Source organism: Coloeus monedula (assembly GCF_965178545.1).
Source record: "Coloeus monedula genome assembly, chromosome: 2".
Taxonomy (NCBI): domain Eukaryota; kingdom Metazoa; phylum Chordata; class Aves; order Passeriformes; family Corvidae; genus Coloeus; species Coloeus monedula.
In genome coordinates this window covers 48,117,064-48,144,947 of record NC_138782.1, presented here as the reverse complement: position 1 = coordinate 48,144,947, position 27,884 = coordinate 48,117,064, and the positions used below count along the sequence as shown (strand labels likewise).

At 41.1% G+C, this 27,884-nt stretch overlaps 1 protein-coding gene across 1 annotated transcript; it reads left to right on the top strand.

Moving 5' to 3' along the window:
- Positions 1–985: 985 nt before the first annotated feature.
- On the top strand, positions 986–27,884 carry B3GALNT2 (beta-1,3-N-acetylgalactosaminyltransferase 2). The gene is made up of 12 exons (XM_082300796.1): positions 986–1,170; positions 11,921–12,065; positions 13,348–13,448; positions 14,521–14,714; positions 15,733–15,828; positions 20,230–20,340; positions 21,089–21,167; positions 22,367–22,550; positions 24,246–24,371; positions 26,463–26,622; positions 27,044–27,100; positions 27,460–27,884. Exons 1-12 carry the CDS (start codon positions 1,077–1,079, stop codon positions 27,592–27,594), a joined length of 1,482 nt encoding a protein of 493 aa, XP_082156922.1. The 5' UTR covers positions 986–1,076; the 3' UTR covers positions 27,595–27,884.

Sequence of the window (27,884 nt, the reverse complement as noted above, 5' to 3'; positions counted from 1 at the left end):
CTGGAGAGGTTGTGGAGTCTCCCTCACTGAAGATGTTCAAGCCCCATCTGGCCTCAGTCCTGTGCCATGTGCTCTAGGATGACCCTGCTTGAGCAGCGAGCTTGGACCAGATGACCCCTGTGATCCCTTCCAACCTGACCCATTCGGTGAATCTCTGGTTCTCAGAAGCCTTTGCTTATTTAGCAACACCACTTTTTCAGGTAGATTTATCCTGGGGCAGAGGAAACAAATTTCTCCTTGTTACCTGTGTGCAGGAGACTAGAGACAAGTAAATTCTCAAGGTGCTGATAATATTATGCTCTCCTTCATCTGATGGTATTTAAACCCGTCTAGCCAGGACAGAGCTCTGCAGACGGCGGGTCAGTCCGTAGCTACCCAGCTTCTCGCAGTGGTGGCTGAAGGTAACACGTGAAGCAGGGCTCGGATTAGTGACATTTCATAACGAATTTAAAGATTCTTGGCCGTGATCCAGCCGCAGTTAAGGACACTTTGATTGCCTAGCACCCCCCAGAATTTCAGGCAATGGACATGTTATTTGCTGGAATAAAATACTCCACAAACAGTTTGCGAGCGCCGTAGCAGGTCTTTGCCAAGGCGAAGCGCTCTCTCCTCTTTACTGGACTAGCAAAGGATTGTTCTGGAAAGCTATTTTGTTCCTAACGCAACGACTTTCGAGAGGGGCATTCAGCGGATTATCGAATAACGATTACCCAGGGAGGGTTTCCCCGCAGCCGGGGGCAGCCGAGCGCTCTCGGCGAGGCGCAGTCCGTGAGGCGGACGCGCCGCCGCCGCCGCCGGTCCCTCTTCCGCGCCCCGCGCCGTGTGAGACGCGCGGAGCCGCCGCGCTCCCTCGGCGCCCCGCGGCATTGTGGGGGCTGTAGGCGGCCGCCGCCGCCGCCCGCGCCGCCGCCGCCCGCCCGGGCCGGGGCGGGACTGCAGCTCCCGGCGGCCGCGGGGCAACCGAGCCCGGCCCGGCCGAGCGGGGAGGAGCCGCGGGCGGCCGAGCCGGGCCGTCGCCCCGGCGCCGCTGGGAGAGGCCGGCGCGGACGGGAAGGGGCCGGCGGCTGCGGCGGCCAATGCGAAACTGGCTGGTGCTGCTGTGCCCCTGTGTGGTCGGGGTCGCGCTGCACGTCTGGCTGCTGCTGAGCTGCCCCGGGAGCCACCCGGCAGGTAGGAGAGGGGCGGGCGCCGGGGGATGCGCGGGGTGTCCGGGCGGGCTGGGCTCCTCCACCCTCTTTCCCCAGGCGAGGAGAGGTCGGGGCTGGCGGGTCAGGGCGCTGGTGGGGCCGAGGTAAGGGCGGCGGGAGGCGAGGGGGGATGCTGTGCCCGGGCAGCGGGAGCAGCGGCCGGAGTGCCCGCGGGGTTCATAGGGAGGGAGCGAGCGTCTCGTACCGTGGAGCGGCGGAGAGCAGCGCAGGCTGCGCCGCCCGGACAGGAGGCACCGAGCGCGGTCGCGGTGCGGGGCTGCCGCGGGTGCAGAGCAGCAGCTCCCGCTTCCGAGCGCCTCCTGCGCCACGCGTGCCCTCCCGCTCCCACCGAGGCACGTGGGGAAGGAATTCCCACCGATCTCGCTCGTGTCGCGTCATTCCCGGTCCTAGGAATAGCTCTTCGCGCTGCACTGTGTTTGCCTCAGCGGTCTTTAAAACCCCTGTGCTTCAAGAAGCTATTCATAGGACCGGGTATGATCCAACACAAGTGAAATCCGACCCCCGAGGGCTTACCTTGTGCTCCTTGTAAAATGAGGTGTAGTTTTCAGGCCACAAATCTTCCTGCCTGGAGGAAACGGGCTTTTGTTGGAACAGAAATTTTTGTCAGCTGCCCACAGGTGCTGTTTGACAATATTAAAAAATACTGCACGTGAACACGTAATGGTGTTTTTTTTGACTTGGGATGTGCTTAGGAGTGTTTAGTGACCCAGTAGCCTGTTCACTAATGGAGCCGCACTCTGCGACTGGTGCCTGTTCCCTGTGCAGGGTGTGCACAACTGTGAGAAAACAGGAGTGCTGATTTCCAGTGGCAATTAATAATGCAAATATGCAAGAAGCAGGGTCAGTGCATTTGCACAGTCTGTAGGCTGCAAGTTGTATGGGTGTCTCTGTGTATTCTGGCACTTGCATATCAAATCAGCAGTGGTCACACTTGAATGATAAAAGTATGGGAATTCTAATTGTTGAACTTCTAGCCTGATGTGCGTTTGAATTGCCTGGTTGGTTTTGTTCATCTTTCATGGGGTTGCTTCAGAGCATTAATTTGGAGTTAGAAGTGGCAATGTGAAATCTCGTGATGACCTTTCCCACATAAATGTGTTTTCCCCTAACAAACGTTTCTAAAGAAAATCCGGCAGTTTCTCAGTTGGTGTTGGTGTGAATGAGTGGTTTAGGTCACTTAAATAATCACTGTTAAAGATATTAGCAAAAGTAGGAGTAACACAAATTTGTAGAAGAGCAACTTAACAAACTTGGGTGTCAAGGTCTCCCTGTTGTTTACTACAAGGATGAAACATCCTAAGGAAACTCCAGTTAGAATTCATTTAGAATGATTTACACAGAGACCAAAGACTCAAAGGTGTAAGGGTTGACTCTGGTTGAGTCACAAGGTTCAGGGCAGATCCCCTTGCTTTCCAAGCTCCTAATGGAGCTTAGGTGTAGCTAAGTTCAGTCTTGATCTCCAACTTGATCAATGGTTTATATCTAAATGATTTAGCAGCAGTTAATCAATGACTAATTTAACATTTACAAAGTGTTTTTCCTTTCCTATTAGTGAGTACAGTGGGTGAGAAATGATAGGAAATCCAGGTATGTGTTTCCTCCAGTACCTTGAAGTATCCATAAGCTTCTGTTACTCCTTTTTAGAATGGGGCATTTGCAAATGTTCTGTTTTTCTTAAGATTGATGGAGGAATCACCACAGTACTCCCTGTCCACCAAGTGCTCAAAAACTTTAATTCTCTACTTGGTCCCTGACGTTTTTCAGGTGCTATCTCAACTTCTGCTTTGTATAGTGCTTGCTGCGCTGCTGCCGCCACTTGCCCCACCTTTTCAAGGGAATTTCCTCTAATTAGAATATCACCTATAGATCTGTACAGTTTCACATTCTGAGGGAGTGAGACTGTCTGTGAAAGTTCAGCAAACATGGGATGAGCAATTGTGGGTGAATGTTTATACCCCTGTGGAAGTCTGTTATAGGTATATTGTGAACCTTCCCAAGTAAAAGGAAGTTTCTTTTTATCCTCCTGCAAGGGGACCGACCATAAAGGACACATCTGTCACACCTGGCACTGCTGCCCACAGTGTGTGGCTCCTTGTAGCTGTTGAAATTGCAATATCGTGTACTGCAGCTCTTAGTGGGGCCATGTTGGCATTTAAGAGCTGATAATCAATTGCTAGATGCCACCTCCCATCCAGTTTTCAGACTGACCAAGTGGGTGAATTGTACAGTGGGTTCTGGAAATAATGTGCTGTTTTTCTAACTCTGCTGTTACCCCAGAATTTCCATTTCATGCCACAGCAGGAATCGGGCATTGCGGTACACTGGTAATCTTTGGATCAGGAGTGCCAGGACTGCACAAAGTACATGCACTGTACCCCAGGTTTAGGGGCAAGATTTGAACCAAAGGACCACACACTGCTGACCATCAGGCACCAGGCTTGGATATTCAAAATATCCAAACCCAAAGTAGTTCCGTCATGATCTTTCGCTGCAAAGCAAGTAGACAACATTCACTTCTCGCCCAGAGCCTTAAATTAACTTTTGTGGTCTGGCTAATAACATTTGCTCCATTCACTGCAGTGGTTTTAACTCTGTGCTGTTCAAGTGTACACCCAGCTTCTCAGCATCCTGTTGCATTAATAGTGAAATTTGTGCTCCTGTATCTGTGTGGAATTTTATCAGTTGTTGAGGGCCAACAGGAATGAGAATGTATTTTGCTTTAGTGATGGGTCTGGGCTCATATTCAGAGGAATCTGAGGGAAACAAAGAATCAGCTTTCCTCAGTTTGCTGTCATCAGGATCATCCCGTATGTTCCCATCCCATTCTTCAGGGAATACAATTAAGCTCCTAATCTGTACAATGTCAGGAGGATGGAGAGCCCACATAAACATAAATCTGATGTTTTCCTCCAACTTCTTTTTCTTGTTTTCTTCCTTTAACTGATTTTGCAGCTGCTCTGTTTTCAAAGACAGTATTAATTCAGTTGCCTTTAGGAGTTTTACTTCTTCCCTTAGTTATTGTACCCTTTTATTGTTATTCTTGCCATCTTGATAAGCAACTTCTAACCAGCTACCTAGCATTTTGCAAATAATTCCTTTTCCATCCTTTATCTGGCCCCAGCCACCTTTAGCTGTCCTTTCGCAGCTGTACAATCATGCCAGTTAACACAGCCCCATTCTTCTGAGAATTTGGAACTTGGACTTATTCCATGCTTTCCTAAGTAATCTGTGCTTCTATTTGCCATCCAGTCAAATATGCCAATTTGTCACATATGAGTGGTTTAGGTTGCTTAAAGATTCACAGTCAAAGGTAGTAGCAAAAACAGGTGTCACCTGGATTTAACCTGAGCTCACAACTAAGCACCGTGCAGCCAACTCACTTGACTTCGTTATTTACCATATTATTTACCTTGGCTTCATTAAATCACTAACACAAGATTGGAATAGACATGCCCAGCCATCAATTCTGCTTACTATTTCTTTAAAACAACTCCTGATCTCTGTTGTAAAATGGCAGGTGGGCAGCCTACATTATTTAGTGAAGGCTTGAGGTGGCTTTGTGTCTGTTTGCTTGGATTTTCCTGGCAGTCATAGGAAGAGGCTGTTCCAGAAGCTTGTTGTCCTGATTAAAAATATGTTCTCATTTCTAGCCTAAGCTTACTTGCAACTAGTTTATGCCCTTTAATTCTTAAGCTTTTCAGTCAAAAGGGTCTTTCTCCTCCTTCAGGTACACCTTCAGCATGTAACCACAGATGTCAAAGGTGTCTGTTTTAAACCTTTGCTTTCTTAAGTTGAGCACTTCAGGTACTTCTAACTTCTAGAGGAAAATAGGCTTTCTATTTCTGGAAAACAGTTAGTTTTTGTTATCTATTGGTCAGATGGCTTTAAATGTAAACAGTGTTCCAGTCTTCACTTATTTAATCTGCTTTTCTTCCTGTATTGGAAGTACCTTCTGTAATAAGTCTTCCTTTTAACTACCCCTTGTTAAAGGCCTGTAGTGTGCCTGCTTTCTTGGCCCTCAGTTGTGCAGTATTCAGACTTTCTCCATGTTCATGATCACATTTACCTTGGTGTCACAGAAGATAGAGTACACTTCTTGTAGGCAGTACTCAGTAATTGGAAAAAAATAAATATGCTCAATCCTGAGACCAGAGGCCTTTGTTTTACTGTCCTGACTTTGGTGGCTTCCTGCTTTGTTTTTGTTCATCAGTTAATGAGACTATAATTCACGCTTCTGAACAGATTTGTGCAAGAACATGCTTATAGGTTTAATTGAAATCCTTGTCTAACTGGTTACAAACAAGTGCTATCCAAAGGAAGTTTGTGAGTAGGAAGCTTTAGTTACTTTTTTGTAAAAGTCTTAGATAAATGCTAATTATAAAATGACCTCAGAAACTTGAGAAGGAACAGACAGACCTGCTTTTAGCACTCCAGGTGGATTCATTGCTAATTGTGTGTTTTAATTGATGGCACAAATCTTATTGAGTAGGAAGTTACTCACTGTAGGGCTTCAGCTACAGTGCCTAATCAGAAAGCCCCACACATTCTGTGTAATCTTCTGCTGCTTGGCTGATGCTAATGCCCTTTAAGTCGTTATTCCTGTTACATTTCTGGGGGTGTGTGGCAGCTAAAAATTGGCCCTTTTGGTTTTGCTAGAGTCAATCTTCTACTAGTGAACAATTATGCAACAGATTAAAACCCACCGTTTTCTAGAGTCGGCTTGTGTGCCATCTGTTGTCCTGTGGCTCAGCATGTACTTCTTCAGGCACTGGCCTAGTGGAACCAAAATATGGGAACAACCTATGAGGTGCTCTGTAATGAGAAGTTTTGCTAAAACATGGGACTTTCTTAAGAAAGGATGTTGTCTGAAATCTGGTAGTCCTATCTGTCAGGGAGTAGCACGCTTGGTCCCAAAGTTATTTCATCTTTTCTAGACATGTAAAGACTTACAGACTGGTGGCCTTGGGCATAGAAACTCAGCAGGTCAGGTTTGGCATTGGCAGTAGATGTGCAGTTCTGCCTAAAATGCTTTGTCTCCCACCCTTCATCTCTAAGATCTTATTATAACATTGTTTTTCATGCATGGGCCACCCCCAACATAAAACAATCCCCTAACCTTTGATGGCCACAAAATAATTGACAAAGAATACACAAATAAGCTGATGGTATTTTCCAAAGGAATTGGGATTTTTTTGGGTTTTCAGTTATTCTGTGGACTGATGTCTGAGACATTGCAAACTACTAATGAGTGGCACTGGAATTGCTTTTTTGTATTTTGGCACTGGAGCAGGGGGCAAAGAGGACCAGTTCTTCCAGAGTTGGCTGAATTAAGGTTTTCAACAGTTATCCTCTTAATTGCCTACTGGATAGAACAGCCAGAAGAGATCAAGTGGCCTTCCCTGGGGTCAGGCTTTTGTCCCATGGCAGCAGGGATTGGTAGCCAACTTTCAACAGATAAAGGTGCTATGCTCTGCTTCCCCTGCCCTGCCACATCCCCACCCCTTCCCTCCACAAAATAAAAAAAGAAAAGGAGGCATCAGTTTCTGTGTTGGGAAAAGGCTTTGCTTTTGTTTCTTCTGACTTTGCTTCTGATGCTTTGGCCATTGTTCCCAGTTTTGTCTAGAAATGTGCAAGTATTACATAATTAAGGTGTTTAGGGTATCATCACCCCACCACTATTACTACTGCCATTTGCCAATTCAGAAGGACTCTGCTGTTCTATTTCTTTTGGGGCATGCTGTTGATGTAAAACAAACAGAAACCTCTGCTTGCGGAGGTTTTGTTCTTTGAATTTGTAAACCTTTTCTAAAAGCTTGTCTGCCTCACAGAGTACTGTTCTCCTGCAGAAACCAGGGGTGCACATCTTCTAGCCTGGTGTAAAGTAGGTGCTGCAGGGAGGTCATGTAGCTCTGCTTGCAGCAAAACATGTAATGCAGGTGAGCTGTAGCAGATTACTTTGGGTGAAGTAGATTAAAGGGGGAAAGAGCTGCTTTTGGTCTTTGGTTTGTTCTTTTTCTGTGTGTGTCAGCATTCTGGGAATACAAATCTTTATATTCAGTTAATTCCTTCCTTTGTGTTTGTTTGGATCTTTCACAAAGCAGCAGAGAAGAAAAAAGTGTTAAACCCCAGGAAAGTCACAGGAACAGGCAGAGATAAAAACCTAGAATGTGTAGGATTTTTTATTTTGGAGCAGTGTTGTTTCTTTTTAGTGTTATGAAGTGGATTAGTTGAGAATATTCTAAATAACTTCTGCTTGGCCTACTTAGTTCCATTCATTTATTTATTCAGGAAAAAAAAAAAAAAGAGAGAAAAGCTGCATTGGTAGCAGACGATACAGAGCCCAGCCTTCTGTGGAGCTCACTTATTTTAGCAGTTTTCCCGTGGAGGTGCTCTGGTGCCTGATATTACAAGTAAGCACACACTGCTGTGTTTCTCAGTGCAGACACTAATGATGAGTCTTTGTCCACTCCAGTTGCATGAAATCAACTTTTAATCACTTTGTGGACTGCATATTATGCCAAATTTCACTGAAAATGGCTGGCAAATTTAGTAGTTGATTGGAGACTCATCAACAGAGATATGTGCAGCAAGACTGTGTTTGTTGACAGAATCAAGCTAAATGATCTCTCTTTTCATCTCCTTATGATGAAGCAAATATAATTAACTGCCTAATTTGACATTTTATTGAGGAGCAATCTCATGGGAAGAAGAGATGCATGTTCCTCTTTGTAGTTTGGGATTTTGAAAAACTTCAAGACCTGTTGACTGCTGCTGAGGTGGTTAAAATCTGAGTAGGGTCAGCAGACTGCCTGTCAGCAGTGACCTCTTTCCATGGCCAGCTCAGCCGGAGGCACACCTCTGCATCTTTAGCCATCTGTTCCAAAGGCACAGCTTTGCACTCTACATATGCACTTGTTTATTTTTTCCTGTATCTCTCCCAAACTTTGATCTGTTGGTAGTTCTCAGTCAAGCTTGACAGACAGGTGGAGGCCCCAAAGACGAGCGCTTTCAGCAAGTTTCATGAAAATTGGTGACTGAGAATCCTGTGAAAGCTTCCTGAAGCTCATACTGAGGGAAGACCTGTACCAGTAAAAGTAGATGTATGGTCAGATGTCAGAGAATTGTGTGGAAGCCTGTCCTTACAAATACCACAGCCCAAGAAAGCTTCAGTAGGAGCTTACCATAAACAATGTGGCACAAGGTTCTGGCAGACTGGACTTAGTAGACTTAGAGCTGGCAGAAGCACTCCTTACAGCTGCTCTATGGAATTAAATGGATCTCAGCAGCTGAGGGAGGGCTGCTTGCTTTCATGTTTTTGTAGTTTTTGCTGTGGATTAACAGGTAGGCTTTGTGTATTGTCTCAGGTTCTCCTGACAAGTCTTGGGCTAAGTAATGCAACCGAGGTGCAGCTTTGAGTCAGTAAGAATTCAAAAGCAAGGCAGGTAGTGGTAGTGTGACCTTTGGACTGCAAGCCTTCCTTTCCTTCCTCTCCTTCTCCAAAACCTTTGGTCCATAGCACTTTTCGGGTTTATCATGGAATGTGGTATGTAGCTTTTTTCTTTTTTTTCACCCCCTTCACAAACGACAAGATTTACAGTTTTTTCTTGTCTTTGAAATCAGAAAATTTAAAGACTTAATTATCTTGCACAAGCAGTTCCAGGTAAGAGTGAGCGATATGATATGATATGATATAGTATGATATTACATGGTGTGTATTTTTCAAGCCTATTACCAACACTTAAAATTTTCACCTAAAAGTGCACAAAAATAGAATGTCAGATAAATAGCTTTGGTCCTCAGTGGCAAGTATCGATTGCTTGTCTAAATTGTCACTATTGGCTTTGAGGTCAGCAATGTTTTCTCTTAAATTATGCTGCATCAGAGAGTATTTATGCACATATCAGAATTATGCACATAAGAATTATCTTTATAAATTAATAGTAGCCTTAGTATTTTTTCCCTGTACCTCTCACTTTATCTCTCTTTTTTTTTAATAGTGCGAGTTCAGAGAGACACACATGAATCTATTTTCCTGAAATTTTAGCATTATTCCTACTTTTCCAATGGAAGTAGAATTCTTTACTAGCAAGCAAAAAAAAATGTTTTTGTCAAAGTAAGCTTTCTTTTTTTTTCATTTTCAGTGGTTTTAAAAGTAAAATGACATAACTCTTGGGACAGAGAAGACAATCTTCTGAATATAGAACACTGTCATGGTGTTCTAAAAGCAATAGGATATTAATTCTGAAGCATCTGTTACATTAACATTGTTCCCATGTGGATGGTTCATAAGGAAAAGCTTCACTCATTTTAAAATATAAACTAATTAAAAGTATGTATATTTGATTTGAGTATCTTATTTTTAGTTGGGTTTTTTTAAATTCATTCAAGCTAACTTATGCTATTCTGAGTCAAGTCACCCCATAGATTTGTGCCCTTAATTTTATTTTTCTTTACTTTTGATTGAATGAAATGGTTCTACTTCTAATTAAAAGTGATATTTTAAAAAAGAAGTCTGTGTAAGCAGTACCTCATCTGCAGTCTACAAGCATATTAGACCTATGAAGTTTATACTGGAAGGCTTGGAGTTAGGGCCAAAGAATAAACTAAGGATGGAAGAAGAACAAGGGAAAAAAAGGGAAGTGGAAGAAGGAATTATGTAACTACACAGGAATTTGCTATAGTGTTGTAGTCTTATAAACATATGTCTGTCTCATGTATCTCTGGTGTCTTGGAGAGCTGGTGATTCTTGGCTATGTAATGACCTATGAGGGCATATAGTGCCTCTGGATAAATGGTGTTTACCAGCATAAAGGAAAACAAAATTGGTATTTCCATTAAACAGTGTGTTTGACGTACAAGTTTCTTCACATGTTATATAGGGCACTGGGTTTGCTGCTCTGTAGCAAACAAATCATATTCCTAAACCTCACCACCAATTCAGTTATGGTTGTTGTAATAGTGCAACAGTTGATTTCAGTGCAAAAATGAGGAATGGAACTATTGGCTCATTGCTTGGGGTTTTAAGTCGTTGTGAGCCTAAACTGATAGAAACTTCTCTTAGTAGATTAATGTTCAGTTTAAGTCATTGATAACCTTGTAGCTGTTTTCAGTACAGATTTATTTAAATAATGGTGGAATGTAACCTTCTTATAGAAAATCAGTGTTTGCATGCTTAGAACTAAAGTATTTAGTGGGAAATAGACTGGGAAGGGTTTTCTTGTGGAAACATCTCTCTGTAGTTTTTCTGCTCTTGCCTTGTTCTGAGAATCAATTCCAATTTTATTTGGCTTTGGGAGTCAGGGGTATTTTCAGTAGCCCTAAAGAACAACAACAACAAAAAAGTTCTGAAATCTTGATGTTGATCAGCATGGAACAGAGGCAGGCTAAGGCCTCTCCCCTGCATGCTGAACACTGACAGTGGGATATAAGGCTGGATGGATGTCTGGTGGGATTTGGCACAGCAGTTTTTGTGGCAGATGCTGTGAAGTCCTAGGTTAGTGAGCAGTGTAAAAGAACCATCTATTCAGCTTCAAAGTGGAGAAAGGGGATGCTGGTACGGAAGGTAGAGTCTGGATAATAATTCAGCTTTTCTAGTGGGAGTTCACAATACAGACTTGGCAGTGTTTTTGGTCTCTTAATTAGATTCTAAAAAATCTTGTCTATGCTATATGCAGTAGTTTAAAGTGCACTCACACTTACATTTGTTTTCTTTATCTTCAGCCCAATGAAAAAACCAGTGAGATAAAAAGGAAGCAATCCTTTGCTAAAACTAAATGTAAATCTGTCTTAACTCTAGGATGTCTGATAGATTAAACTAAGCAAATTCACTTTAGCTACTTGCCTGACTGTTTACAGGCTCTAAATCAGAGCTTCTCAGGTCTCTTATCTGGTCATAATCCTGCTTGAAATCAAATCCAGGTTTCATGATCTCTAAATTAAAACAGCACAAGCTAAATCCTGGATTACAAGTATTGGCAATGGCAATCAGCTTTGAATAAAGCTGGAGCATTCCCCTGTGTAGAGATGTAACACCCTGTGTGAAGGCAGAGTGGTGTTCAAAACCACTTCAAAACTTTCTAACTTCAAAAGGTTATAAACAATAAGCCTTCAGATCCCATGCTGGAATGGTGAGGCAGAAAGGTGGTCCAGCAGCTTTAGAAAGAAGGGGGAAAATGGGTTTGTTAGTGAAGGTTTTGGCATATTGAAAATGTTTCTCTGATCCCAAACCAAGAATGCAAACGTAAGTCTGCTGCTTGCTTTTAGTGTTTTAGTTCTCTTGCTTTTGAGATGTCCTTTAATCACAGAATTCCAGAATGGTTTGGGTTGAAGGGACCTTAAAGATCACCTAATTCCAACTCTCCTGCCATGGGCAGGGACAACTCCTGCCAGACCAGGTTTCTCAAAGCCCCATCCTATCTGACCTTGAACACTTCCTGGGCTGAGTCAGCCACAACTTCTCTGGGCAACCTTTGCCAGTGTTTCACCACCCTCTGAGTAAAGAATTTCTTCCCAACATCCAATCTCAATCTCCCCTATTTTAGTTTAAAACCTTTTCCCCTTGTCCTATCACTATCTGCGTTGTAAAAAGTTGCTTCCCCTCCTTTTTGTAAGCCCCCTTTAAGTACTGGAAGGCTGGAATTTTAATTAATGCTGCAACTCAGGCTTGTGGTAATAAGTTCATAAAGTAAATATTTGTCACTTTCTACTTTTAGGTCCACTGTCCTTTCCTCAGTGGAAGCTGAAACATTATGATGTTATTGTAGGAGTTTTGTCGGCTCGACACAACCATGAACTACGCAGTGTTATAAGGAACACGTGGTTCAAGCACCTGAAACAACATCCTGCCCTGAACCAACGGTAACCTCTGCTGCTCTGTAATTTGGGCCTGGGTGGCAGGGGGTGAGGAATGTAATGCTGAAATATCTTGATTTAATAATTTTTCTTTTAAAGTATTTCCTAGTTTGTTTCTTTCTTTGTTTTTGATCATCTTGTACTCTGATAGATTTTTTAAAGTCTGTTTAACAGTATATAAGAATACTTCTTGGGCTGTAACTACCTTTTATACACTGCTGTTTGCTTTTGCAATTACTTGCCACTGTTCATTAGTGACGTATAAGCCTTTCTCTTTTTTGTGTTGCAATGTATGGTATGCAACTTGAAATGCTCTCTAATCCAGGATACTTGAAAACAGGCAGGATTGCATATGGTGAGAGAACCATGAAAGCTCTTGCAACAGCCTCAACTGTAAAGTTCAGGTTTATTTCCTGCTGAACCAGGTGCACCAAACTGCTGCAGTGTGGGTGGCCCTCCCTCATTGCTTGCATAGACCTGACAGGTCTGTGTACAGACAGGTCTGTTTTTTCTGAGAAGCTCTGCTGCAGTTCATCCCTGGAAACGCTGCCATCCTCACACCTTGGTACCTGCCTTGCACTGAAAGCATTTTGCTGTTTCACAGATTTGGTGTCAGCATGCAGCCTAGAGTGCAGCATAGCCACTTCAGTCATCTACAGTTGTGACCTTTCATAGCTTATATGGAGTTCTGGGAGGACATTTAGCTGCTAGGTGAAAAGATAGGTTAAGGTGGATCCCTGCTCCTTGTAATACTGGATGTCTCCCAGCTATGGAATAACCATGACTGGAGCTGCAGAGGAACCTCTTGTTTTGCTACAACCCAAAGTTGAAACATTTAATTATAACAGATAGCCTGGAGTCCTTGTTCCTCCTTTGATGCTGTGTGTCTTTTTTTCTTACTATTTTGTCACTGACATTTGAATGCATAGTATTTAAACAATCTTGAATTAAGTAACAAACCCAGGCCAGGAAGGGCAGGTCTTTGGGATCCTTCAGTGTTGCCATAGGTCTTTTTTCTGTTTAGTATGCTGGCTGTCTTGAATCTCATTTCTAGCTGCCAATCTTCCTTCGACCTCATAATGAGATGGAAAATGTTAATGTGGCTTTGGAATTGAGCTCCTATGGGGGGCTTCACATGGTTGCTCTGCATACAGACTGTTATTGCTTATTTTTAAGGGGTTCAAAATCTTAACCCTGTGAAAGACAGGCCATGATGATAAAATTAAGTTTATTGAAGAGGGAGGGAGGAGGGAAGAGAACTGGTGTTAATAAAACCAAATTATTTTAGTGTCCTTGTGAAGTTTATAATAGGTGCGCATGGTTGTGCTGTGCCAGTGAAGGACAGAGAAGACCCCTACTCCTGCAAACTTCTGAACATCAGTAACCCAGGTATAGAAGTCAACTTTTAAAAATTCTAGTCATCTTTTCTGAAAGTAGTTTGGGGAGTTTAATTGAGACAGCCAGTCTTGAAAACAAATGCCTCCTAGAACTTGTTGGATAACCTTCCTATAAGTACCATGTGCAGGCAAGGAAGGGAGAGATATTTGGGCATGTGAAGAGGAGGCCATTGGCTTCTAATGGATTTGCATTTTCCTTGTGTCAGACAGTCTCTCCCATATAACATAGATTTTTACTTGATCTGTGTGTTAAATGAAATTGGAGAGAGACAGAATGACCTGGCATAGGTCATTGGCAAATGTGAAGAAAGTGGCAAGGTGACAGAGTCTTGTCAGGTGGACTTCTCTGGTGACAAAGTGAATTCTCTAAGCAAGTCTGGCTGATAGGTTTTTCAGATTCTGCTTTAGAGAGAAAACAATTAAGAAATGTTAAGTGGGTGAAAAAATTAAGTGCCATACAAAAATTCCTAACTAAAATGGTAAATTTTTCCTGTCACCTTTTGGTTTTTATTTCATTTTTTTTCTTTAATGCGAGTTAACTGAGGACTGCTGGGCACCTGAGCCATGATTCAACACAAAATGTAACTTCTGTTGCTTTCTTTCTGAATGGCAACATCCCCTGTTCCTAAGTATAAATGGTACCTCAGGGTTTAGGTAGGCAATAACTCCAAAAAGCAGGCTGCTGAATTAAGTGGAGCTGTATGCCATTTTGGTACATGAATAATTATTTTATTATGCTAATATACAGGTATTCATGCAGTCAAATAGCATTTTTGTCTTCCTGCTGTGGATTTATTGTGTTTCTAGTCTTTTCCTTGTGGATATGTAGGCATTGAGTTGCAATTGCTATTAGCCTGCAGATTGCTGTATCATTGAAATTTTTCCTGCTGCAGTCTGCAGCCCATTGTATTTTCTTTTACTCCAGTGTTTGATTATCCTTGTGCTCTTGTGAGCCATCCTAATTAACCAGAATGCTTTGCATGTATGCAGTGTGTTTTGTGTGTATCCAGTTCAGGAACTATGAACTTTTCTCACCTTACCTCTGTCCTTTCCTTTTCATACAGTTTTGAATCAGGAAATTGAAGCATTCAGTCTCCCTGAGGACATACCTTCTGTGCTGTCTGAAGACAGAATCGTCAGTGTGAACTTCCGTGTACTTTACCCCATTGTCATTACCAGTCTTGGGGTATTTTATGAGGCCGATGGGGTGGGATTCCAGAGGAACATCACTGTAAAACTGTACCAGGCAGAACATGAGGTAGTGTATTGTAGTTATCTTTTGAAAGCATGTTGTCTCGTTTTTGTGGATTAAGTTCTTACAGAAAGTGACATGCTGTGTTGGTGAGTTAGAAGAGAAGTATTTAACTGACAAGCATAAGAATTACATTTTTCTTCTGTTGCATTTTAAATTGTCGTATATGTACACACACACGCATCCTGGATGAGGAAAAGATGAAATTTACAAAGTGCTATGAGTTAATCTGGATGCTGTTACGAAAGAGCACTTACATCTAATTCCAATGCACAATTTTTTGTTCGTATTTGAGGTTCTGAATATTGATAGGAAGGAAAAATATAAGGAATAAAGAATAAACTGTCGAATATATTTAAAACACATGTACAGAAGCATAGATTTGGTGTCTTCAAGCAGAGATGCTGGACAGCTGTTATTTTTTCTTGTCTGTCTTCTGCCAAGACATTTTAAGGTTTCTAGAAACTGGTATTATTTACTGGTAATAATCAGACTTCACTGATAATTTCTCCAGTCCCAAGCTGTTATGGGTTTGATAGAATAGCTTTGTGCTTTGGAGGGAAAAAAAATTTTGAGCATGATTGTTGCATTTAATATATTGCATTTATCTCAATAAGATATCAATAACTTGATAGGCCAATTTCAAAACTTCTGCCTATGCTACAGTTGAAAGAATTGTATATATGACTTTCATGATGAACTTCCAAAGAGTCTGGTTTACAATAGCCATAATAAAAATAAAGTTATACTGTAATCAAGTTTATGTTTTCTAAATGGTAGAATTCCTACGTGTTCAATGTCTAATAATTTTATCTGCATTAACTTTTTACTTCCAGTGAAGGAGAAAAATTAGTATCATAAGAGAGCTTGGAGACTGTTTTCTAAAGATTGGAATTTGGCAATGCAGCATCTTTTTGTAATTTGTTATTATCTAAGAGCCCTTTGATGGCATATGTAGTACAGTAGCACTTCTAATGTGTGTTTTGGTTTTTTAAATTTTGATTTTTTTCTCTGTTGTTCTCAGGAAGCAATCTTCAGTGCTCGCTTTAGTCCACCAAGCTGTGGAGTGCAGGTGAACAGATTGTGGTACAAGCCAGTAGAGCAGTTTATTTTGCCAGAGGTATGTGCAGCGTCAGAACTGCCAGCAGTTCTTTTAAGTCATCTGGACAGACTGACTGATAAAACTGGCCTTTGCTTGAGGCTGAAAAGGGCAAGTGAAAACCTCTAGAATGTTAGTTCACAGAATGGGTAGGTAGTTGCAGGGCTGTGCTGAAATCCAGTATTTATTTCAAAGCATCTTATTATCATGAGTAGTTATAAAGCAAAAGCCTGGAAAATACAAATTGATAAAAAATTACATTGTCAAATAGTAGCAACTGCAGAAAACCTTTCTGTTTCTGATTGAAAACTGTACCTGCTTCCTTCCTGTGGGAGAGTTTACCAGTAAATGGGATGCTTCTTTCTCCCTTTTCTGCTTTATCAGACATTATCAGCAAGTTAGGGAGGGGAGGATGGCACAGGTTTCTAGGGAACAGCTGGAAAAGAGGTTTCTACATCTGATGTCTTGGACATAACATCAAGATATTGTATATTACATTTGCAATGACAGTATTATTTGGTTTTGATACAGGGATGTCAAACCTACTTGTGACTGCCTAGGAGGGAACACAAAAAGATTAAACACAAAAAGAACAGAATATCATAGGAAAATACCCTGATGTTGTTACAGTGAAGGTTTAATGAATACAGTCTGACTCAGAAGGAGAATCCTAGTTAGCAGACCCTCCCAGGTACAAGGAATTGTTCTGAGTGGACCAGTGATCTCTCACTAGATATATCAGCTACCATTTTAGACAGTTTCCCTTCATTTAAATATTTTCCTGGACTCTTGCTGCTATGTCTGTAAGTTGTCTTTAGGTCTGGGTTGTTTTATTATTCAAGAAATTGTGTTATGAAAGAATGAAGCAAGAGAAGACTGAAGAGGAAAGAGAGGACAATTTGGGCCAGTTTATTCCCCTGGCTCTATAATAATGAATGCATTTGGAAACCTGTTCATTTTAAGGGGAATCTGCAGCTGGCTGATTGGTTTATCATCTTAGACAGTGTTTACTGAATACTGTACAAGTTGGTATGCTGGCAGGAGACCTTCCACGTGAGCAGACCACTTGCAGTATTTTGTGCATATGTTTTGACAATCTAATTTCATACTAAAATGATTAGGGGTTTATTTTACATTTTTAAAAAGAGTATTGGTTACCCAGTAATTTGGTCGTCTATCATGTGAGCCTTTTCCCTGTAAGACTTTGTTTCGAGATGCTGAAATTCTAGGCAGTTGTAATTTTGCTATAAATGGTTGCAGTTTTCCTGAGAGGCAGATGGGGAGTGTTTCCTTGAGAGAGAGGATATTAGTATTCATATATTTCTTTGTGTGGGCTTCCTTAATCTGATGTGTGTCATGCATCGAATGCTTACAGGGTAACACGATGTTTCTAATGTAGATTAATAGGGCTTATGCACAGCATGTAATTTCCTGTGATGCTCAGGATGCTGAAGCATACACGATGATTCAGAAGAGATGGCAATGCCCACGTGTTCCTGTCTACTTGTCTGAGAGCACTAAATTTAGTGAACTATTAAATTGTCATAGGATGGTTTCTGAGACAGCATCTATTCTCTGTCTTTCCACCTTGAAGTAATGGATTGTACAGACTGCTGAAGAGCTTCATTCATCTTCCAGCTGAAGTGCTGCTCTTTCTGCTTGTCTTGGGGAAAGGAAAGGAAATGCAGCGTTAGAATAAGCATCTGGCAGGCCAGATTGTGAGAGACAGAATCGATCATTCAGCTTTGGAACGACTGAAGGCTCCGAACAGCAGAAACGCTAGCAGATAACAAAAATACACAAGGGGCCCTTACAGACAAGTCTTAGCAATGCACTTATTTTGTCAAAAAGCCATGGGCCCCTTGCATGGAGATGGGACTCTACTGCATGTACTCTGTATTACTAATGGGAAGTAGTTAGAGGAACAAAAAGCACAGCACTGTTGAACATTAGGGAAGGAGTTTGGCAGGGCTGCATTATGTCAGTACACCTGTTCGGTATTCACTGTAAATGCCACTGCACTCTGGCAGCAACAAGGCTGGAATTTAAATGGGGAAAAACAGATGATGTAGTCTCAGGTGTGCCACTAATGTTCTTGCTTTAAGCATTTTCAGACCTCAGCTTTCATTAAGTGACTTGGAGTAAGAATAGCTGAAGGCTAAAGTCATTAGAAAATTTGCTTACAAGTCTTTCAACCTGGAAAATAATGATAGTTTGCAGTTTTAGGACACCTTACACTGAGGTTCACTGGTAATAACTGATTAAGACTCTTGGTACGTTTGAAGTCAGTAATAGTGGTGAGAATTGTAATGTTTCTGCTTGCTGAGGCATGAAAGGACTTTCTTGCTCCTAAAGGACTCTTCTACTCACTAAACAACTTACCAAAGGTTGAGTCTGTAAACAGGGCACTGAAGTGCGATTAGAGCCCAGTCCCTACAGCAAAAACATTGGAATGGGAGATGACAGTCACTGTAAACAGAGAAATTGAGCCACTAAAAAAAGTCTTAATAATGGCCCATTTGTTTTGATAACTGAGAAATAATTAAACAAACAACAGAAAGCTGAGTATGAGTCAGCAGTGCCCTGGCAGCCAGGAGGGCCAGCCATGATGCTGCATCAGGCTCAGCATCGCCAGCCGGGCAAGGGAGGGGATTGTCCCGCTCTGCTCTGCACTGGGGCAGCCTCACCTCGAGTGCTGGGGGCAGTTTTGGGTGCCACAATAAAAGAAAGACATTAAACTGTTAGAAGGTATCCCAAGGAGGGCACTGAAGATGGTGAAGGCCCTTGAGGGGAAGCTGTATGAGGAGCAGCTGAGGTCACTTGTTCTGTTCAGCCTGGAGGAGACTGAGGGGAGGCCTCATTGCAGTTACAGCTTCCTCATGAGGGGAAGGGCAGGCACTGATCTCTTCTCTCTGGTGACCAGGGACAGGACCCGAGGGAATGGCCTGAAGTTGTGTCAGGGGAGGTTTAGGCTGGTTTAGGAAAAGGTTCATCACCCAAAGGGTGGTTGGGCACTGGAACAGGTTCCCCAGGGAAGTGGTCACAGCACCAAGCCAAGAGCTCAAGAAGAATTTGGACAATGCTCTCAGGCACATGGTAGGATTTGGGAATGGTGCTGTGCCAGGGGTTGGACAGGATGATCCTAATGGGCCCCTTCTAATTCAGCTTATTCTATGATTCTGTGAAACAACAGGAAGGTATTGAGCATGGGAGTCAGGCTTGAATAAACACTGGCTAGCTCCATTATTAGATTATAAAGCTGGCATTTTAAATAATAGATGAGAGACTTCTGAAATACACACACAGCTGTTATTAAATACTGAGACTGCTGCAGATGTTCAGAACTACTTCTAGAGGAAAGCAAAAATTAAGCTGAACTCTAATCTAGACTTTATAGTGTTTCAGTAACTGGAGAATTTTTGGAGAAGGTTTCTAGTGTACAAGGAAGCTAAAATGGGGAAGAGATGAGAGGTTGGTATAAGTGAACAGACTTCCTACAGCAACGGGGATGCATCTACAAACAAGTTGTTTTTCTGTTCCAACGCCCACGCTAACAACCAGTGTGTTTCCTGTGAAACTGGGAGAGACAAAATGGAATGTGCTTATCTAGGAGTCAGGAGTATAACAACCCTACTCTGCCATAAAGGAGAAACTGCTTTAAAATTTTTTAAAAATAAAATTCTACCAATACGTTTACCTGTACAACTGTTCCTTTGCATGTTCTCAGGGGTCTTCAGTTTAAAGTTGAGATGAAGTACTTTTAAATGCAGGAATTTACACACACACACTCACACACATATATGTAAATCATGGAGTGGCATAGCCTAATTGAACAGTTAAACCAGAAAATTTTAAAATTATTCACTTGTCTTTTTCTTCCTTATCAGCCAAGATGTGAGGTCAGAATTCTGTGACTCCTACAGTAGCTTGTGACACCTTTACTGGGATAAAGGTGGCCATATTTTCCTTTGAGTTTTGCTGGTGTCAGGATTGACTCTCTGATCTCTGTTTGGCAGATAACTATAAAAGCTGAGCTTGTTTTCAAATCTGTTTTAACGTATTCTCTTTGTAATGCAGGATTTTTTATTTGGTTTTTTAAAATTCACTTCAGGTCACCTTTAAATGCTATTTTGATGATTTCAGAAAGCCAAAGCCTGTTATACTAGGCTTCTGTTAAAAGTTTAATATATTCATGATTAGTCTTAAAAGCGTCATTACGTGTTACTGAGTTTCACGAGTGTGTTTCTTTTATGTGTAACTTATTTTTATTGAAGTGTAAGTAAAACATTTATGTTGTGCACTCTAGCTAAATCTTGTGTGAAGTTGACTATTTTAAAATAATTTTTAAAAGCCCAAACTGTTTGACTTTCATTATTTGAAGTCTTTGTATACCTGCATAACAGTGTTTTGCTCTTTTACCAGAGTTTTGAAGGTACCATTGTGTGGGAGAGCCAGGATCTTCAGGGCCTGGTTTCAAGAAACCTTCATAAAGTGATGGTGAATGATGGAGGAGGTGTTTTCAGAGTCATTACAGTGAGTCCCCTCACCTTCCTTTCCACCATGTTTCTGTTTTTCCTATAAATGTTGAGAATTTAGCATTTTACTTTCTTCTGTTTCTCTGTGTAAATCATGAATTCAGTTGGGCTTCTCCTTTTGTCTCAGAAGAGAAGTTTTGCTTTGCCTTCTAGCAAAAAAATCATGCTTGTAAGTGGCATTTTATTTTGAGGGGAGTAAAGCTCTCATTTTTTTTGTCAGATGTGAAGCCAAATGAGGGTCAAAAATCCTGTGCTAAAATCCCAACTGATGGGATTAAGTCTGGTTATTTGCTTTTTTGGTAGTGTGTCTCTTTTCATGTCAAATTGTTGCTTGCCTAAACATCCTGTGTTGTCATAATTTAGCCAGAATAACTTTACATTTTGCTGTCAACTTTGAAACTAGTTTTCTGAAAGTTTCAGTGGTACTGCTAGTTTTGGGTGAGACTTAAAAAAATACCACAAAGCGGTAGTTAAAAACCTTAGTTTTAGTGTTTCATGGCACATTGTGTGGTTCTTGGGGTGGTCCTGTGCAGGACCAGGAGCTGGACTTCAATAATTGTGGTGGGTCCCTTCCAACTCAGGATGTTCTATGATGCTTTGATTATGCAGGTACCTAAACCAGCAGAGCTTTAAATTAATTTCATTGTTAATTGCTAGAAAACTTCACACCTTAAAATCATAGGGAAAACACATCAATAATGAGAGATGAATTAATCTGTTACTTTCTATTAATCTGTTCCTAACAGGCAGGGGAAGGGTCACTGCCACATGAACTCACAGAAGGTGTGGAGGGAATAGCAGGTGGTTTTATCTACACTATTCAAGGTAAGTCCACAAAACATAGCATGACATTTGATGTTATGGCAAAACAGGTAATTTAAATTATATTTCTGAGTATAATTTGTGCTGTCTCCATGAACTTACTCATCCTAGGTTTTCTTTTAGTAGAAGCAATTTCTTCCTGGCTTTTCTATGCCTAAAGATAATGTCCTGATGTGGTTTCTTTTGCTTGCTGTTTGTGAGCCACTCCAGTTGATTTGCCTCCTTTTGTCTTTTTATCTAGACTCTCTTCTTGGTTTTTTTGTTACCCAAAATCAAGTTTTAAAAAGTCATACAATGAAATCTTTCCCTGATATTTTTCATTTTTTCCAGTTCTGCTGCAGTTAGAGGTACTATATCACCATGTTTATTATGGACAGTTTCCATCCCTCTTGTTGCTCTTTTACACCTATTTCAGCAGAATGTTCAGAGATTTTATAGGAGCCCTTTCCAGTTTCTAAGATTTTGGCCACCTAGTGCTGGAGTCGATGTGTTCTTACTGGTCCATTATAGCCAACATAAGCAGTGACTTTGAGTGTTATTCCTGTGTTTTTGTAGTTAAGCCTGGTAGATATAATTGGGCTGTCCTGTTGTCTTGTCATTTGTGTAGGAGCCTGAATTGAGGTGTGTGCTAAAGCCCTTCCATCTTGTTTGTCAAACTCTTCTTCAGTACCACAAACTACCTCCTTATCTGCAATATATTTTTTGCTTTTACCTGCAGGTATATGATGTGGCTCAGCAGGGACCATCTGTGCTACATCAAAGCAATGCCTATTTGATTATATTTAGCATAGGATTGTTTGTTTGTTTCTGTGTTTACTTTTTTATGCTAGATGCATATGCTTAGAAGTAATTGACAATAGCCTTTTTACTCTACAGATAAGAGTAATAGTGAAGTCCCAGACTGCTCTTTATATTAAGGAGCCTTAAAAAGTTGAATTCTTTTATTACTGAAAAGGAAGAGAATACTTTTTTACTTTAAACTTTTAGTGTCAGACCTTATACAAAAATATATTTCTTTGTTGTTCTGCAACTTTTACCATTTTGTAGAAATTCTAAAATTAATTGCAGGATTTTCATAACCCCATTAATTAAAATTAATTCTTCACATTCATTTGGTCAATGTGCCCTGTATGATCCAAGAGAAATGTCAAATAATATGTAGATATGCATCTTTGTTTAATAATGGGTGCTGCTTCTTTCAGAAGGTGATGCTCTTTTAAAAAGCCTCCATACTCGCCCAGAAAGGTTTACAAGTCACATAAAAAACCTTGAAAAAGAAGATGCTTTATTGAAGGAAGAAAGCAGTACCTATGATGACATTGTTTTTGTAGATGTGATTGACACTTACAGAAATGTTCCCTCCAAACTGCTGAACTTCTACCGATGGTAAGGTGAAAGTATTTTCTTATTTTCTCACAGGAATGGTGCTGTTTGTAGTGCAAGATGATCCAGGAGATTATGTTATTTGATAGGTTCCATGAAATACTTGCCTTATGTGATTTACTTCATTTAGTTGTATTTCTCTCTCACAATTTTGGGTGCATGTAGTGAGTCAAATAGGAGTGCCTATAGTGTTTTGAATGTTGACCCTTGGTGCCTCAAATCAGCATGAGCTGGCAAGACAGGCTTCTGCTCTAAGAGTCCAGGTGTGAAAATTTTCATTCCTCCTTGTAATTTCATTTCATTTGTCTCTAACTGAAAACTAGCAGTTTTAGTATTTTAAAGGATGACTTTTGGCCAGTTTGTATACTTAGTGTTTCAGTTTGTGGCCATTGCCTCTTGTCCTGTCAGTGGACACCACTGAAAAGAGCCTGGCTCCATCTCTTTACACTCTTCCCTTCAGGTGTCATTGATGAGCTCCCCCTGAGCCTTCTCATCTTCAGGCTGACCAGTCCCAGCTCTCTCACCTTTCCTCACTGGAGAGATGCTCCAATCCCATAATCATCTTGATGGCCCTTTGCTGGACTCCCCACCCCGTATGGCCGTGTTCCTCTTGTACTGAGGAGTCTAAGACTGCACACTGTGGTCTAGATGGGGCCACACCAGTGCTGAGTGGAGGGGAAGGATGGGAAGCTTGTGTACAGGGGGGACAGAAGGTTGAAAGGAAGAATTTTCTTAGTGTAATGCACTGTCTGTGGTGAATCTAGTAAGTTACTACCCCTAATTTGCAATGATTTCCATTACTCTGACACAACTGTTTCAGTTAATTGATGCTGCTGTGGAGTAAGAAATATAACTGACAGTTGTAATTTAACCAAAATTCAGTTTAGTTGCTTGCAAGATTATGCACTTACTTCACAAATTTCATGGCTATGAATGTAACTGAAAAACTGAACCATGCTTTCAGTTCAAAAAGGAGGTTTTCATGTCAAGACATAGATCTTTGTGATCATTTCTTACAGATTAGCAATTTTTCAAGATTTAGTAATAAAAGGCTTTAAAAAATGCCTTTCTTGTTATGAGAAGTTACCCTTAAAAACGTTCATAACCAACTCAGTGATGATCCCTAGAATTTTAAGCTTTTTTGGTTATTTTATGCATGTCACATTCAACTATTTCAGACAGGTAAAGATAACATTTTTCATATTTGAAGGGTGCATTTACAGAGAAAGAGTAAGTACAGAGTTGTTTCCACAAATGTTTTTTACCACCTACAACCTTCTCATTGCCCTTGAACTGACTGTCTCATCCTGAAAGTAGGCTACTGACGTGGAGCCAGTGGCTTTTAACAACTGTGCTGCCATCAGCATCAGGGATTCATATCCTTCTGAGGTCAATATTGCTTAAGATGGTTTCATTAGTAAATCCACAATCTGTCCTGGAGAACAAAACTTCAAATTTGTTTTCTTCCACTCATATACAAGTCCATGTTGTAACATCATCATAGGATACTGCATCTCCTTTCTGAAAGACAAGCAGTCAGCCTTCGTTGATAGAGAAAACATTTAAAAGTCAAGGGTAGGAAAGACATTCCTTCCCTCTTGCTTCTCCCCCTGCATCCCAAAAACCCCTTGCAGAGCCTGCTGTCTATAGTTGGTGGTGTGCAGCTCAGCATCTCATCACTTTTCTTTCTGGCTACAGGACAGTTGAATCAACGAGTTTTGACTTGTTGCTGAAGACGGATGATGACTGCTACATTGATTTGGAAGCTGTTTTTAACAGGATAATGCAGAAAAAATTGGACAGGCCAAACATTTGGTGGGGAAAGTAAGTTGTTTTTTTAAGTTATCTTTAAGAGATAGATACCATTTCTTTAGTAAATGGTTTAGTGATTTAAGTCTGTTTTCATGTGGGTTCCCCTCCCATGCCTAGGGAAGCCAGTTGTAAAAAGCAGAACTTCTGGATGACTTAGAACTTTGAATCTCAGAATACAGAAATCAGTCCTTTACAATAACTTTCCTAAGTATGCCCTTACAATGAGTTAAACTTGCTGAATATCTTGTGTGGTTTTAAAATGTGTTATAGACATCTTTGTCCTGGTACTTAAGTAAATAAGAATTTTCCAGCAATACAATGAAGTTTAAAGGAAAGTACATACTACAGAACTATAAATACTACTTTTTGTGATGTCACTGTGATTTTTCTGGTGGGCTTGAGGAAGTGGGGTAAACAGGAGAAACAAAATTTCTGTTATGGTCTGCACTTTATTTTAACATCTGTGAACTTCAGGCTGCCCATTTCTGCTGCTGTTTGAAATGGTAGGTGTGATTAACGAATTTTCGAGTGAACTTTCCCAGCCTGTATTACACTTGTGAATAACCAGGGGGATCAAAATAGCCCATATCTTCCCTTCCATCCATGGAATGCATCACAGCTCTGGTATGACATCCAATATAGCAGACACTCTATGCTACTATAGCATTCACTATAGCATAAGGGCACAATGTGCCTTCCTGTTGCCATCTGCTTATTGAAGAAAAACAGGCCTTTGCTGCTTTGCTTCACAAATCTGGTCCTGCCTGTTGCTTACTCATAACGTGATTTAATAAAGTGTGTGGTCAAGTGTGTGAAATAGTTGGTTATCTTGTGATTATCTCAAAGATCTGTAGGAGTGACATCTTTGATTGTAAATTCTCTAACAGTCACAGTCTTCAGGTCGGGCAAGTGTGACATGTAGGGAACAAAATGCTAAAATAACCATGGAAGTATAAAATGATTATCAAAGCAGATGCTTCTCAGTCTGGAGGGGGTTGAACCCTTCGTGCTGTGATTCAATGGAGTGGAAGATACCAAGTCTAAAGTGAATTCAGGTATCAGATGAGACTTTTATTTACTTGGTGCTTTAACATGTCAGCTTCAGCTGAGAATGTGCAGAATCTGATAACATATCTGCCACTCAACTGTAATTCCTCCCTTTCAGGGCTGTTGTCTGAGGTGACAATTCTTAGTAGCTCACTGAAGCTTTCAGCTGCTTGTGCTCACAACTGAAAGCTGCAATGCTGAATCTCTTTGTAAATCGGGGAGACCCTGCTGCATTGACACAGTTATGTCTCTTAGCTCTCTGTGAGTGCATGAAGTATTTGTGAGGCCAGGGGGGTGCAAGAGCAGCTTGTTCCCAAACAGGAAAAGCAGGATGCTTCTCACTGCCTCACTCGGCAGGGTCCATAGTGCCGCATGGTGCAGCAGCGAGCTCGGCCATGCTGGGAGCGTGTGGAGAGACTGTGCGGACAGAGACTGCTTCCTGCAGCCCTCTAGTAGTGAATAAAGCCTCCCTTAGAGAACACTACTGCCAGGAAGGGCTTTTTGTAATTCAGTGATGGCAGCCTTTGAACATCTCCTTTGTTAAGCTTCATTTGGAAAACAGCTGAGAGAAGGTACATATTGCTTCCTGATTTTTAAGCAGCCACTACTTTTAACAGGAAAATGGGTTGCATGACATTGCTGTCTGCATCCCTGCTGGAGGCACTGACATTGTGTCATGTTGATTAACCAAAGGGGTTAATTAGCAGGATACAGATGTGCCTATTACAAAATAGGTAAGGATGCATGTGCTTACTTGGTTCAAAACCCAGCAGCAAGGTGCACATGTTGAAGACCTGACTGTCAATGTTGCTTTTGTTTCTATTCTGAGAACTTTCTCTTATTATCCAACATTGAGGCAAAACAACAGTTACAATTTTAGCTTTGTGTTCAATTAGATGTGTGCCCTAGAGAAATAAGACTAGGAACTATAATTAGGATCACCTACTTCTTCCTCTCAATCTTACTTTGTTATCAACGTTGCTTCAGTTGTTAGCAGTGTTCATAGGTTGCACAGAGGACTCTCTATAAACATCTCATGTCTAACACGGTCTTCAGTTTCAGACTAAATTGGGCAGTTGATCGAACTGGGAAATGGCAAGAACTGGAGTATCCAAGTCCTGCATATCCAGCCTTTGCTTGTGGGTCTGGCTATGTCATCTCCAAAGACATTGTACAGTGGCTGGCAAGCAACTCTGAAAGATTAAAAACGTACCAGGTAATAAAGATTAGTTCAGTTTTTCTTTTTTTTAAACTGGTCTGGGGAACAGCATGTACTGGCTGAGTCAGAAAGAACATTGCTCAGGTGTTAGTGTTGGGTGCTCCTGGCTAATGCAGGCTTTTGCCATGTTTTTGGTTGCTATGCTTAGTGTCTGTTCTAAGTTAAAGCACAGATGTTTTGGACTGAGAATCTCTGGAGCTGTAATCTTGTTTTTTGTCCTCTGTTTTTGTAAGAACCGTGTATTACCATGGAAAAGCTGTGAGGATTATTTTAACACCTCTGCAGTAGTCTGGTGTAGGTTTTTGTAGTTACCATTCTTTACTGCTGGTAGATGAGGCAACTTATTCCAGGTCACAGTCACGCTTTAGGCTTTCTCGGTGCTAATATCTGCATTTTTTATTTTAATGTGTCATCTCAGGGTGAAGATGTGAGCATGGGCATCTGGATGGCAGCTGTAGGACCCAAGCGATATCAAGTAAGTCTGAAGAAATTGTCTGATCTTACAGAAAGAGGAACATGCCTGCTGTTCCACATAGCATAAAATAGGAGAAATGTTCTTTTCTTTAAAAAGAAATTGAAATAACCATTGAATTAAAATCCAGAGGAAAGAATCTTTTAAAGATGTATTTAAAAGAAAAACCACAAAACTGCCACAAACCACCTGCAGACCCCATCCCTCCCCCCAAGTTCTCTGAATAGGTCTAGGAGATCAGTTGGGGACCTTTGTGTGCAATATTTATTGCTAGAAACAATAAACACCTGATTCTTGGAAGTGAAGATTGTTGGAGACTAAATTCTAAGAAAAGCTATTGAAATGGTTCTCTCTCTTAACAGGATGGTCTCTGGTTGTGTGAGAAGACATGTGAGAGTGGCATGCTATCTTCCCCCCAGTACTCTCCCCAGGAACTGGGAGAGCTCTGGAGATTAAAGGAACTATGTGGAGATCCATGTAGATGTGAGGAAGGATGATGGACTTGCCTTGGAAAACAGGGTAGTGTATAATGATCATGGAAAAGTGTACATTTGGATTCATTTCTGGAACAATAAGAAATATTAAGATACCTTTTAATGCTGGGTTTCAACTAAAGTATAACAATATTTGCACATCCCTTTTGATAATTACAAGTGGACTGATACTATTCATTTTCTATAGTATAGATGGTGATCTGACAAAAACCAAAATGTTCAAGATAAAAAAATCCTTTTTATATAAAGTCAAAGACCTACTTGTAATTAATAAATGCACATAAGAATGCCAA